This window comes from Convolutriloba macropyga, chromosome 11 (assembly GCF_964194025.1).
Source record: "Convolutriloba macropyga chromosome 11, txConMacr16.3, whole genome shotgun sequence".
In the NCBI taxonomy this organism is placed as follows: Eukaryota; Metazoa; Xenacoelomorpha; order Acoela; family Convolutidae; genus Convolutriloba; species Convolutriloba macropyga.
Window position 1 is genome coordinate 16,982,465 of NC_134478.1, and position 15,070 is coordinate 16,997,534.

The following is a 15,070-nucleotide window of genomic DNA, read 5'->3' on the forward strand; positions in this document are numbered from 1 at the left end:
TCAAGAAGTTTGGCATGAAAGTTAGATACAAGTTGAACTCAGAATTTTTTTTTTGACAAACTTTGTTTTTTTTTACTTAATCAAATCAATGTTTTTTGCGCTCTAGAGATTGCATTGATGTTAATTTCTTTTTATTATCTGAACGTTATTTCCCAGGTTGCGATATTATACGGAAGTGACCTCTGTTCATACCGTTCCAGACTAAAGTAACCTCTGATCAGACCATCCCCAGACCGAAGTGACCTCTGATCAGACTATTGTGCACTCGAACCAGATCCCAGACCCTGTAATTTTGTTATGGGAACACACCTTGTGCGCTGTACTTGGTCTGATCAGATGTCACTTCCAGATGGGACCTCAACCTGGGTTTTGTTCACTAGTTCAGTTTTTGTTCACTATAGTGGAAGAAAAATTAACAATGTTGATATAGACATCAATGCTGGTTGCCGTGTTTCCGTGAGCCTACGCCATGTTTAGGCATCACTTTATAAAAAAGCCACTAAGTTTAATCCTTCTTCAGTGTTGAGCAATTTCAAAGCAAAACAAGACAGCTTTTCAGTTTCTATGGCGACATGGCGACTTGCAGCTACTTTTTCAGCCACAGGCCAGAGATTCTACTCATCTCCTGATAGACTCTAGATACACTTCAATAAAAAAATGCCCCGCAGCATGTTAAAAGTTGCCGAGATCTTGCAATGATAAATGACAAGATAAATGAGATTATCAAGATACGCTTAACTTATGAATTTTTGTATGGGTATAATGAAGAATAAGGAACAATTTCTCGGCAATATCAGCAAGAAAGATGGTAAGGCAAGCCAAAATTTGAAAGTCCAATAGCCTCGTGCGACAAGATACAGCAGTTCATAAGATTAAGTAATAATTATGAAAGTTTATCAAGAATTGTCAAAAATAAGGGTTACTTTCTCTTTCATGCATTGTTGATAATAATACTGTCTTCATAGTATCATATGAAAATTGGGTAGATTCTATTTTGAATCCATGAAGATATTCATTCAAACAACCAAACATGATTTATGCTGGAGGTCAACCATACTGATCTACCCGACCTCGAACATCGACTTAACCGCTGGTAACCTCGATCACACCATTGTTTGTCATGTCGCGATCATATTCTCAATTGCAAATTTTGATCCTTGTTGACAAACAAAGTTGCCTTTTAAGACGTGTGACTAAATTGAAGCAATTGAAATCTATTTATTGTTACAAAATATTTCAGCTGAATTTCGTATTCGCATTAATGAACTATTACATCATCATTGTGTTAACAGGTGAGAAAACTTTGTTTATTTCACTAACATTCACCTCAATGAATCCCGGTTTTGTTCCAAGAAAGAGGAATGTTTGAAAATTAATGAGGCTTTTAATTAAAAAAATGTCAGTTGAAATGCTACAGTATGTTTTCGCTGTGAAAAAAAAAATGAAATCATGAAAATACGTTAAACAATTGCTAAACACGCATAGGTTCTTCACGAAAAAAATGGTACCCAGAAATAGTCAAGTGAACTGATTTTTCTCTCAAAAAAAATAATCTATCACAGCACTGGATTTCCCGAAATTCCTTATTAATGATTTTAGATCCGATGAAGAAAATCAATTTCTTTAGAGCCACCAGATGGGTAAAACCTAACAAACAGTTTGTCAACTTAACAATCAATTAGCGATACCATTAAACTTTCTGAAATTTTTTACCAAAAACTTATCAACAAATTATCTAAAAATCAGAATTTTGTAGCCATAAAACGGTCTATGAATGTTTTTTTGGATTTTATGGTAAGTAAGGTAAATGAACTTCCGAATCTAGACTTATCATGAACAGAAACGAAGTTTCTGAATTTTCAGAGGATTTTCGGAAAGTCTAAGAGCCAGACTGATAAGTTTTTACGATCGTTGCGTGTTTAGTAAGTTTCCATAAAATCCATATATGGCGTTTTATGATTGGCAAATTTTTTATGGTGGTTAACTCGGGGTATAACTAAAAGGGGTTCAAAACATTTATTTATTAGATGATTTACGCAGAATTTAAGAAAAGAGCCAAATTTGATTTCCTTAAATGTTTTGTATGCCATCAAATCCCCAATTAGAACTTTTTTCTTCTTTCCATTTTTCTTTCTTTCTTTCTTTTTCATTCTTTCTCTCTTTCTTTCTTTCTTTCTTTCTTTCTTTCTTTCTTTCTTTCATTCTTTCTTTCTTTCTTTCTTTCTTTCTTTTCATTCTTTCTTTCTTTCTTTCTTTCTTTCTTTCTGTCCACCTCTCTTTCTCTCTCTCTCTCTCTCTCTCTCTCTCTCTCTATCTATCTATCTATCTATCTATCTATCTATCTATCTATCTCTTTCTCTCTCTCTCTCTCTCTCTGTACTCTGCTCAAACGAATCAAAAGAGAGGGAGTAAGTCAGATTTGACCGGGAAAGCTGTATAAAGAAAAAAACTTCAGTGGTTTCTACTGAATGATTGCAAACCCTCAAAACTTTCAGGCGACTTGAAATTAGGACTTCAGTAATCACAAAATAGACTAGAAACGGATCAGAGAATCCATAAAGATGGGTGACAACTGTTCTTTATCTCCTTGAACAGCGGAAACCACAGATTTTGTTTACAGATTGTTTTTCGAGACACATGAATTCACTCACATATCAAGCTGGCAACCTGGAAAACGACTAATACTGTAGAAAAATTGACACTTACATTTAATAAAGAGTAAAGAGGCTGTTATGACCCAGTAGGGGAAAGTGACCCAGATTTGTCTGTAATTTAAAGGCAGGAATTCAGAGAAAGGTTAGTACTTCACGGTCAAAGGACATGGATCAGCGCTTGGCTGGGTTGTCAAAAAGTAGGCCAGCGTTACTCGTATCTCATCACACGGAAATTACTGGTGGCAACAGTTTAGGAAGCTGTACATGAAAAGTTTTCAGAACGATTTGAAACAGAAGTACACAACTGCAATTCGTAGGAACAATTAGAGTTGTGCCAAGAGCTGTCAAACACCAGAGGATCGTTGTACAACAATAAGATCACTTCATTGGAAACAAGACAGAAAACGGTACCAATTACAATTAATACAAGAGGACAATTGACAAGAGGACATCTTCACAAAATCTTTACATATCTCAAAGTTACAATCAATCCGATCAACGTTGAGGGGAGCAGACTTTACGCAACCTGCTCAAATCTGAGCGCAGTGATAGATACTTACACGTAGATAAAATATAAAATAATTTCATGATGATAATGTTAGCCGCAGTTGATACAATGGAACAAACTTTATAAAATGAACTTTTTTCGCATAGCTGTGATGAGTATCAATATCTTGTTCATCGTGGTTTTGATAAATTGTCATTGCTGTAAACAATTGATTTTGATTTTTGTCAATCCTGTTCTTTGAATGCTTTTTTGACCAGGACAGCAACGGAAACTGAACCAGTCCGGGGACTTTTTAATAAACTAACCAATTTTTTCATATATCAGATCTCTCCTGTGAATCTCAAAACTCCTCTTTAATAATCGTTTACTAATTCTTTAGTTCTTGAGATTTTTTTTATAAGCTCATCTCAAAAGCCTAAGATCAACCTGCGAAAATTCATAATTAAACACAATTGAAGTAGTCATTGATAAAGAGAGCATGCACTCAAAGTTATCTCTGATCAGATTATAAATTAACAGAGTTTGTATCGGATCACAATATGTTCCGGCCACAATCGTCCCTAAGAAAAAAAATGCGTCTCGAAGGTGATTTTTTTGTGTTCTCTGTAGTTTTTCATTTCAATATATATATATATATATATATATATATATATATATATATATATATATATATATAATTATATTCATACAAAACTGAAAATATTTTTATTTTTTTCAACGAATGCTTTTATTTAGCTTTAAAGTTATAGGCCTCTGTTAGCAGCTGGACCTCCAATCGGCAAACCTTGCACACAAAATTGCCTTTATTGAGACCATCTTGCGCTCCAAATGCTTTCTGATCAGTCTGTACTGCTCTCGAAACTGTTTCTGATTAGATCATCATGTGGTTGAGATTGTCTCCATTTAGAGGTCTCCCTTTCCACTCAAAATTGTCAAGTACAAAACTGTCCTGCGCTCAAAAGAAGCTCTCCGATAAAAAATTTTCTTCAACCAAATTTGTGTCTGAGCACACCACTATCCTCCACTCACAATTGTGTATGATCATTTTTCCTTCATCCAATTAAATAGTTTGCTCAGTATCAGTTTAATGTGTTCATTTTATAAAGATCTAACTTTTTGATTAAACATGGCTAACAGTGCTTTGCGCTCAAATTTCACATTTTTATTAAGTTTTCCTTTTTTGTAGTTCAAAACAGCAATCATCAAAGCAAAAACTGGCTGCAATTGCATGAGAATGTTGCATTTGCTAGCTGACTTGCAATCAGAATTGTCTCTGATGAGACACTCTTCTGCGTGAAATGGTCTATGATCAGTCTATCGTTGGCTCAAAGTAATCTGTGCTCAGATTATTATGCTCTGAAAAGCGTCGCTTATCAAATAATCCTATGCACAAAATGTTCTGAGATCAATATATCTGGCAATCGAGTTTGCACCTGATCGCACTTTCCTGCGCTTAGAATCGTTTCTCATCAGAACACCTGGCGTTGAATTTTTTTTCAGTTTCCGTACAACGTGTTACTTACATAGAGATTTAAGTTTTTGGAAATAAGGCGGTACAAATGTTTTAAAAGAACTTCAGACATTTTGCTGAGTTTTTTCTTACATTTTACTTGAAATATTTCATTTATGGTAGTTTACTGGAGCAACATTTTTGCATATCCGAGCGAACCGGAAAAGCCTGCACGCAACTACTTCTTTCTCAGATTTTTTTTCCTATGCAGTCTATCTTGAGCTTGAATGTTTTTACTATTGAATCAAAAATTTCCTTTCATAAAGATAAAGATTTAATTTGCGACAAAATATTGGTATAAATGTGCAAAAAAAGAAACAGTTATTTTTTCTTAACTTTAATTGAATTATTTCACGCTTAGCAAGCTATTGGAGCAAATATATTTGCAAAGAAAAAGTGGACAGTGTACCAGCTTTGTTAGCCGTTGAAGTTTCTACCACTGGCTTGAGGTAGAGCCAGCATTTCTTAATAAAATAATTTTAAAAACAATCAATGATTTTTTGCGCCCCGCTCTGAAGTACTGCGCGGCGAAATGCCTCTCATCTGACCACCATGCTCTTTAGAACACTTTTCTTGTCAGACAACTATGCGGTCTAAATATTCAACTTTCAAACAATCCTGCACTCACTGTTGTCTCTGATCAGAATATCCTGCATTCGAATTTGTAACCGATTATACCATCCTGCGCAAAAAATTATCTCTGATCAAACTCCTGCGTTAAAGTTCGTGATTCTTTCAATTTCCGTACATGTTCATTTCATAAAGTTTTAATTTTTTTGCAAAAAAAACAGCTGAAATTTTTGTGGTAAATTGAAAAACTTTTCGACAGAATGCCTTTAAAAGTTTCTTTGAATTAAATCACTGTTTTGTAGGTCATCGGAGCTTTATTTTTATGCACAACAGAGAAAAAAACAACGACGTCTTTCTCAACAAATATATTTGCCTTTTTGTAATGTGGCTTGTTAGCCACTGGGCCTCTTGGTTTTTATCAGAGCCAATAGCCTTCAATTGAATATCTAAGCATACCGAATCTGTACCGCTGATGAGGTTAAGCAAGCGTTTTTAAAATAAAACTCTTAGAAAAACTAACTCAAAACTTCTTTCCGCGCGGTAGAATTGTAGTTGGCTGTGCTCAGTATCTTATCAGATTATCGTGTTCACAAAACCAATTTTTTCGAGAGCAAGATTAGCGCCGAATACAAATTCGTGCGCATGATCAGGTCATTCTGTGCTCGAATTTGTATCTGATTAGGCTATCTTGCGCTGGAAGGCTTTTCTGGGATCAGATTCAACTAGGGGGCATAACGTCTCCATTGATTTGTTTTTCAGCTTTTACTTTGGTTGTGGAAACGCACAGATCCGGCAATAGTAGTAGACTGCGGGAGTCTTTAGACTTCCTTTTCCCAGATGAACTGACGGCCATTGGACGAAAATGCAAAAGTTACAGGTGGGCATATTAATCATTTTCAAGAAAAAATGGCCAATCAAAACTAACCTTTTTTGGGGAAAAAATTGAAGAACGGAGGTTACCTTCGTGACCATTTCTTCGCCCTTGTCATTGCCTTCTGTTTGCCATTAAAATTTGATTATGACTCCTAGCTCCTGCTCCGAGGAGAGACTGAGTTGAGAGAAAAGCCGCGTCAGCATACCACGGCAAATACCAATCCTCTGGATGTTGTTTAATCGAGTGACATGGCAAAATATTAAAGACGATTCAGAACGTAGGTTTAGGCCTCGGATTATAGAAAGACTCGAACGTTCAAATGAAGGAGGGCTTTATTGAAATTACACATTCAAGCTTCATAGTTAATGTCGGGAAATGTATGTTCATTGACGAAGCGAAAGCCTTCCGTAGTCGAGGTCAAAAGTTTATCTTGTAAGATTTGCAAGATTCTTACAAAGAAAGTTTATTTTGCAATATCTTGCGGGGCCGCTAGACAAACAACGTTGAAAAAGCTGAAATCAAAAAATCTAACCAACATAAAAGCATAATTTATATACAGTTACAGTGTAAGGCAAAGGAACTATCTCACTTTTGAAGAGAAAACTAAGTAATTTTGAGGCTAAAGGAACTCTCTTCTTCGGCAAGGAACACTGAAACACAAGAAATAAGAAAATCAAGAAAACAGAAACCCAAGAAAGGAAGTTTCAAGGAAAATTGTGAAAGACTCTAGAAGGAAAATGTTTATCTTGTTAAATTCTTACAAAAAGTATATTTTACAAGATTCTCCCAAGAAAAAAAGTTAATAAGTTAAGATCTTACAAGGTTTTCGAAGAGATTCTGGTAAGACGATGAATCGTCTTGCAAGAATCTGGCAGAATCTCGCAAGATTTTACACGATAAACCTTTTTTCCGACTAGGGTTTTCAGGGGCATTTAGAGTCGAGCAATATTACTTAAGTTGAATTGTTAGGATCAATCAGTTAGACAAAGTTTAGATAAAACGTTCAGTTGTACAATGCTCTTCCATTATTGTGAAATTACAGTTTTTTTTTAAAAAAAAAAAGCTTTTTGAATATTTCGATTTTCTTCAGAAATTTGATAATTGGAATAGCATACGTGCTGACTGCGTAATTAGCATTATTGAGCAATGAAACTGCACGTGTGAAGAAATTGCATGAAATTGCATGAGACAAAAAATGCAAAATAATCAAAATTTTCGACTCATGATTTGACAGAAGCTCGAACCCATTTTTGTAATTCAGTATTTTTGATGACCAAAAATGCAGTGTAAAAATTGTGAAGCAAAGCTAATGATGGATAATTTGAATCGAGATACTATTATGAGTAGAAAAATCTGGTAAATTTAATTTCAAGTTGATCTGCTAAGGTCTGGCTAAATTAATTTTGTAGGCTATTGGGGTCAAATACGGTGTATTCATACCACTTTTTAGTCTTTTCATTTGTCGTGGTAAAAATCTTCGCACAAAAACCCAACTCCCAAACCCTGAATTCAACCATTAAAAATGATATCATTGACCGAAGGTAGGTAGCAATGAAGCAAAAACCCACTTGTATTAAAATTAATAGGAGATGCTCAAATAATAATTGTTGATAATGAAAAAAAAACAAATTTAAGTTGAGATTAAAACATTCATTCCGCACATTAAGCACATAGAACTGAACATTTAACGCTTTGAGCGCATTCCTTATAAAACTAACCGTTACTAGCCACTCTTGGATCTCTCCGGTTCATCATGGTGCTCTTCAAAGATATATTTGATAACAACTAAATTATTATCCGAGTTTTTCACCTCATGGGATATTCGATAAAATTTTCAATAATTATAATGATACTACTAACTTGATAGTAGATTTCAAAATTTTCCGGATTTCCAATATTTTGCATCATTGTGAGAGTATTTCAGAAATTGTTTTCCAGGTTTATTGATTTACTCACGGTAGTTCTTCTCCTTTCATTGTCCTCCTTTTCTGCGCTTGTGAGTTACTGGTACATATAATCTTTTTCTACAGAAAAATGATCTGGAAATTGAAATTTACAATAGATTTTCGAATTAGCTGAGTCTCGTGCAATGCAAGCTAGACAACAAGTTTTTTTGTTTTTGTCTTCGTCTGCAATTTATGCTAGATGGGTTATTTATTCATTTTACCTCAAGTTTATTTCAAGTTTGTTCTCGATTACTTAAAACAACATTCCTCTTTCCAATTTTCCGCAAAGTTTCAAGTTTCATGTTTGCTGATGAATCAAATCAAAGAAAAAACTTAGTCTTTATAAATTGCTTGTTTTGTAGCTAAAAAGTTTACAAACCTAAAGGGGTTACTAAAAAGAGCCGCCTGAATTCTGAAAGTACGTTTTTATATTATCAATGATATACAAATCGGTAGTGTATAATAGTAAGTGTATCGGTAGTGTATGCCTAATATGGTATCCAAGACAATCTATCGTTTGGAATGACTTGGTTTTGAAAGAAAAGAACTTTTATGTCTCGCCAAGTGTGTACGCTGGTCAAAAAGAGGTCTATAAAATTTTATCAGGGGGTCTTGTTGTCCTAAAAAGGAGTCTCTGACAGCACCAATGCATGAAATTGAAAACAATACATGTAAAAAGCCATACAGTATGTGATATGGCGACATAGGAGTGATCTTATTAATTATTTTATACCACTAAAAAACGCATTGTAGTAAGTTTTATACTATAATAAAACAGAATAATTGTTCCGACCCCGTTTATTAGGGGAGGACCTACATATTATAGGTTTCTTGTACCGTCAATTTTGGCCGATCGATATACTCATTGTAGAGAATCGAGAGAGGTATCATTAAAAAAGACTCGAAACGCAGAATTTCAAAAAATAAATTTTTAATGATTTGTTTTTTTAATTTATCTATTATCCTTGAGGGACGAGTCACTTATCACGCTAAAGTTACATTAATGAAAACTCTTTTACGATCAAAAGGGCTAAGAGTTTCCTAAAGATGATCAAGCGAGCTTATTTAACGATTTAACTGAATACCTAATGCTTGCCAAGCCTTCGAAAAAATTTTTCGAATAAAGTGAACGTAACCTGCTTTTTAAACTCATTTTTTTTAAATTGTAGTTGGTCCACTTTGAACAGTTCGCATAGGTTTAATAATGAAAAGAAATGTTGGCATGGTTAGCAGTCTTTTTCATAGGATGACTTTTTGACGTATATGCTACAAGTTTCCTTTTTTGTTTGTTTTGGATGTCTTGTCATGCATCTGTAGTTAATGTGCAGTCCTCAGTTACGGGTTGGTTGCAACAGGGACTGTACCCACTTTTTTCTTGAAAACTTATTAGTAAATTTATCGAAAAACTTTAGTTAAGAGCTAATATTTTCAAAGAATTTTGATATTATTTGGTTTTTAAAAAATCGATAATTTTTTGATCTTCAACTTTTTTTGCTTCCTCATTTTGTGGACTGGTTATGCATGGACAGGTCGCATCAACTTGGTAATTAACTGAAAGTTTTTGTCTTTTAGCTTTTATCTGACGGTATTTTGACTTTGTTACTGCTTTTATTATGTGCTCTAAAAAAATAGATTTCGTCGTACTTTTTTTGTTCTTGTGTATTTTATCGTTTCTATTTTCTCGTAGTCTTATCAATGGCGGGCATCATAAGTTCTCGATTGTTGCATGGAATTGTATAATTCATTTAGTGGTTTGGGTTTGCAGCCATTTTCTTTGCCAAACATCTGTTTGTGTATATCTCTTCTAAACTCTTCATTTGGTAGATAATTAAGTCAAAATGAAGATGAGCAGGGTCGGCACATTATGTGCGAACGCACATTACCGAGTCTTCTTGTTCGCAATAAAAATTCAACAAAAACTAGCGCAATATATTAATTAACAGCTGCTGGTAGTAATGGCTGATACAGAAAAGATTGCTGAATGCGCTGATACTTACAAAATTTCGCTCATCTACCATCAAGAACGACTGATCGTCCTCTGTGAAAATGTATGCCAGGGATTGTTTATCGTTCTGTTTCAGTAACTGGTTCTGTTTGTCTGGGTATCGAACAAATCAGAGGTTGGGACGTGAGTCACAAACAAGTGACAGAGAAGAATTCAAACAAATGATAGCTCTGGCATTTGACGAGATTAATTGGTTCTCATTTAAACCTGAGGACACTTTGAATGGTAAGAAGAAGTATGATCCAATGATTTTCTAGGTTTTCTTATTCGTTAATTACACCGATATCTTGAAGACTTTGAAATTGATAAAGAAGTAGAAAAATTAAATCACCTACAAGCATTTCAACATGGAAAGGTTTTCCTCGATTAATCTTGGGAAATAAACCAGTGTGATTAATGCGCGATCTTGTTATGGGAAGAATGTTGGTAAGAATGTCAAATGTTCTGCAAAGTTTGAAAACTTAAACAGGATGCAAATATTTCCATCTGATCTCAGCTAAAGTTTTCGTAGGTGCAAAAAGGTCGTGAAGATTTTTTGTCACATGCGAACAGAAATTTTCTCAAAATGCCAAATAATTTATGACTGCAGCTAAAAAAAACTTATTTTTCAGATCTGAACAACTCTTTGGAAAGTTTGAGTTCCGAATAGTTTTCATAAAATATAACCTAAAATTTGTGAACTAATATCCTAAATGTTTAGTATAAGTCGAACCTGACTAGTACAACATTAAAGATAGCAAATGAGAGCAAATGAAACCAAAGATTTCTGAAAACTCCAATACCCATCGTGTAAATACGCATTACAAGCAATGATTTCTCTCAATGATTCCGTTTCAGCCACCCAGTGTTTTATTACAAATTTTGTTCTTTTATATAGCTCGTTACTGATTAAAGAAAAGAGCGCGACTGGCGGGGGGGGGGGGGGGTAGATTGGATATTTCAATTATTTGAATTTCAGGTGGCTGCTGCTCATATCAAGTGAACTCCTACATTGAAAATGGACAGCGAAATGGACTCACGCCGAGTGATTTCATGGACAAGATATTCCAGCTAAACTCAGGCAGAGTTATGAACTTAGTCTACATTCAGGTATTTTAACCAATATTCTATTGTTTTATTACCTTTTCACCGTTTTTCACAGAAGCAATTGATTACGCAGTCTGAAAACAGTTTGTACCGATCTGCAAAAAGTAATTCCAAAAGTGTCCAGAATCGGATTAGCTTGATTCATCTCTGGAAAAACTGATACGGTGTCATGATTTAATTATGAGCTTCATAGCAAACTAAACATATCTATTTTCTTAGTGCATTTTTTATTGTTTTAACGGCTTCGACACAGGTTTTCACCAAAAATTAAAACAATTTTCGATTTTTCTGTTTTTGTCGTTCTTTTTGTAGAGATAGATCGTAGTCTGAACAATGATAGATCTCAATGGCCTTCTTTAAAGTTATGAATGAACCTATTTAACGATTTCAGTAAATAGCTAATGTTTCTATGAATCTGAGGATACTTGTTTTCCAAGAAAAAACAAATATTTCCGAACTTAGTACTTTTTGTTCTTTTTTGTCTACTTCTTACCTAGTCTCATTATTCAAAGAATACATATCACATTATTTAATGAACAAAAATTATTTAAAGTTATCGGTTGATATCTAATTGTTTCCATGTTTTGAAGACTTTCATTTTGAAAAAACATAAACGCATTTTTTAACTATCCCTTTTTCATTTTTTACTGTTTCAATTACCAAGTCTCATTATAACCTAAGCTCAAGGAGTAGCTGTCTGTTTTTTCTAGTGAAGTATATAATATTTTTTTGAAATTAGGATTTATTTGATGCTATTTTGTTTTAACTTTTTAATAACTATTTTTTTCTTCAAAATATATAGACATTGAGTTTTGGATGTAAATAAAGTTTTTTGCTATTTGATTATGTTGTTCGTTTTGTCTCGTAGTGTTTATAATGGCAGGTCTCATCGGCCCTCTAATTTGGCATTATTTTTTTTACTAATTGACCTGAATGGAATTGGCTTTGAAGTAGATTCTTTACTCATACACCTTTTTTAAGCAATATTTGATTTTCTATCTCTTCGATCTCTTCCTCATTTGGTAGACAAGTCAGCCAGAAACGTGGATGAGCGCACATTAACGAGACCCTTGTTTGATTATAAAATTTTTAAGATGTGTAGAAATGGGTTCGATACTTATCTTCCTATTGTAAATGAGCGTTCCTTGCGTCTTATCTTACTATCAAAAATTTACAATAAACAATAATTTTTAATAAAACTCGTATCGTAGTTTAAAATCTTCTTTAGGCCAGATGGAATCCACATTTGCGTACGAACATCGTAGCCCAAGTTGGTTTTGGAAAGGGGATTCTCAAACTATCGCGCGGAAGAGGAAATGCTTTCCCTTTTGTCATACCTCCACTGGGCTCAAGCAATGAAGACGAAGTCTATATGTTTAACGGGCGAACAGTACGCGACAATTTGACCTTCCGGTGGTTCATATCAAATGTGTTGTGTGAGGAAAAACCCTGGCTATGTGAGTCTCCTCGAGATGATGTTGAAAATTATCGCCATAGATGAAATTTCCCAGAGACTCTTTATTACCCAGAGACTCTTTATTACCCAGAGACTCTTTATGTGTATGTAAAAACCTTGCAGAAAAGATGATCAAATATTAAGCAATATTTAGCAATATTAGAAAATCAAATATTAAGCAATATTTGATTTTCTATCTCTTCGATCTCTTCCTCATTTGGTAGACAAGTCAGCCAGAAACGTGGATGAGCGCACATTAACGAGACCCTTGTTTGATTATAAAATTTTTAAGCTGTGTAGAAATGGGTTCGATACTTATCTTCCTATTGTAAATGAGCGTTCCTTGCGTCTTCTCTTACTAGACAACAACTTTAGTAGGTGCCAGCGCTCAAAAACGCAAAAATATGTATGATTGGCGGTGAGATCCCAGTTTAAGACGGTTATCTTGCAAGATCTTGCAAGATTCGTGTAAGATAAGCATCCGGATCTTGCATTTTGCAAGATAAACTTAATTTGCAAGAACTTAAAAGATAACCGCTGGACGTCGTCGGGGGGAGTTGAATTTATGTAAGATCTACGCTAAAATCGTTGAAAAGAAAAAAAATCATTTTTTTCAACGTTGATGTTACAGAAATTAGTGTTTCCAAGCGGTGATGCTAGAGTTTTTAAGCGTTGATCTCCGAACCTTAAACAATTGGCCCTACCAGATCCTTATTGCAAAAATTCAGATTTAAAAATAGTTAAAGCGGTCCTGAGGGGGCCTAATTTAAAGTACAGATGAGATCAGTTAGACTTCTCACAACTTTTTACTGTTTTTTTAATGCATCTCCGTTTTAATCGCAACTTACTGTGGTAGCTATAACACGTAAGCTATAACACGTTGAAATAAGCATACATGCTGACGATATCCAAAATTTCTCTAACATAGACGTAGCACGTTGTATTGCAAAAATATTAAGATGCAAAAATGAGATATTTTCTCTGGACAGTAAGCATGACATACTTTCATTTTGTAGCTTAAGTTCTGTCAAAAAAAATTCAGGAATTGAGGTCACAAGTTTACAGGAAAATTTCATGCTCCGTCACTGATTGCTCAAAAAAATCAACATGGATTTGATAAATCAATGAGATATTAATTGAGACGAATTAGCGAGTAGCAAGACAAAACACAAACCAGAGCATGATTACACTAAGAAATAAAACATTGAAAATTCATTCCGATAGAAATATGCCAATAAAATTTGAAAGTAAGTCAAAACTATTTGCGAAAATGTAAAGGTTTTGTTGGTTATGACCATCCCAAAACACTGATTACAGCTTGAAACGCATGGCGTTATATGTATGTATAGGTCTGCTATTTGCATGTACTTAAAATCTTATTGTGGCAAAAAAAACTCCGATCTTCGTGGTTTTTCCCCTGAGTTCTTATTGTCAAAAATTCATCAATATAACAGGACATAAGTCTTATGGAGGCGAAAAATAGGCAGAACAGTTTGTAAGAAAAGGATTCTTTGTTTGAAAAAATAAAGATTACTTGCTGGAGAAAAACTGTTCTTTTTCTTTTTAGCTTTTCTGAACTTATTCTTTGCTCACATTGTACATTGACACAACGTATTAAATTTAAACAAATATGAATGTTCATTTATTTGAGCAAAATGAACAACTTCAACAACTTTATTTCTACCGTTTGTCTGTCTCCTCCAGCAAATCTGGATCAATTTTTTTAATCTTCTCGAGTTATTGTTTGATTTTCTCTGAACAAAAAAAAACAAAATGTATGAACAAGAATCAAAATCGAAGTTCAATAGTGAGCTCCTTATAAGCTTTTAACTGTAAAAAAATTTTCCTTAATACATAATAGCATGCAGTTATTGCAAACAGTATCTCGATGTTGACGCTCTAAAAATTTTAGACATCGCTAACAATTACAAGCATCTTCAATTGGACTTTGACGTTGATATTAATTGCAGCAAGAACGATTTGAAATTCACAAAAGTCAAAATTGTATTTTTTCCTCGATCCAAAATAGTGTCACAAAAATCAAAACACTTCATTAAAAAATGTATGAAAAACCTCGGAGTTCACTTTACAGAAAATTTATAGAAATTCACGAGGCAATCAATTACACCTTGTATTAAAAAATGCGATGAAAAGTTAGATCATTCCATCGGATCAATTTCTAGCTGGATACCAGATAAGCTTGAATAAAACTTGTTCAAAATTATGTGAACTCAGTTATATTTCGGTTTCGATTTTTGAAAACTGTTCTGATTAAGATTCCTATTGCGATTGACCAAATATCTCCGATTCGCATATATCTCGACAAGTATTGCGGGGGTGATTTTAAGTTTCCTGTTTTCCCGCTAAAACTATCGGGAAACTCAAGAGTCCACGAATTTCACGGTAAGATTTCCGGGAATCGTTTCACTGAAACCTTGTTTCTACCTGCAGGTAAAATACA

The 15,070-nt window shown here is 34.1% G+C and overlaps 1 protein-coding gene across 1 annotated transcript; it reads left to right on the forward strand.

The window, feature by feature from the left end:
- Positions 1-1,174: 1,174 nt before the first annotated feature.
- Positions 1,175-12,719, forward strand: LOC142349556 (uncharacterized). The gene is made up of 5 exons (XM_075401187.1): positions 1,175-1,292; positions 6,002-6,119; positions 10,144-10,292; positions 11,026-11,156; positions 12,382-12,719. The coding sequence occupies exons 1-5, from the start codon at positions 1,262-1,264 to the stop codon at positions 12,652-12,654; spliced, it is 702 nt and encodes a 233-aa protein (XP_075257302.1). The 5' UTR covers positions 1,175-1,261; the 3' UTR covers positions 12,655-12,719.
- The last annotated feature ends 2,351 nt before the right edge of the window (positions 12,720-15,070 follow it).

Bases quoted from the DNA above. Each gene is read 5' to 3' on its own strand.
- LOC142349556 (XM_075401187.1), top strand. From the start codon at position 1,262: ATGAACTATTACATCATCATTGTGTTAACAG. The intron at 1,293-6,001 runs GTGAGAAAACTT...TTTGTTTTTCAG, and splicing joins CATCATCATTGTGTTAACAG to CTTTTACTTTGGTTGTGGAA. The intron at 11,157-12,381 runs GTATTTTAACCA...AATCTTCTTTAG, and splicing joins TGAACTTAGTCTACATTCAG to GCCAGATGGAATCCACATTT.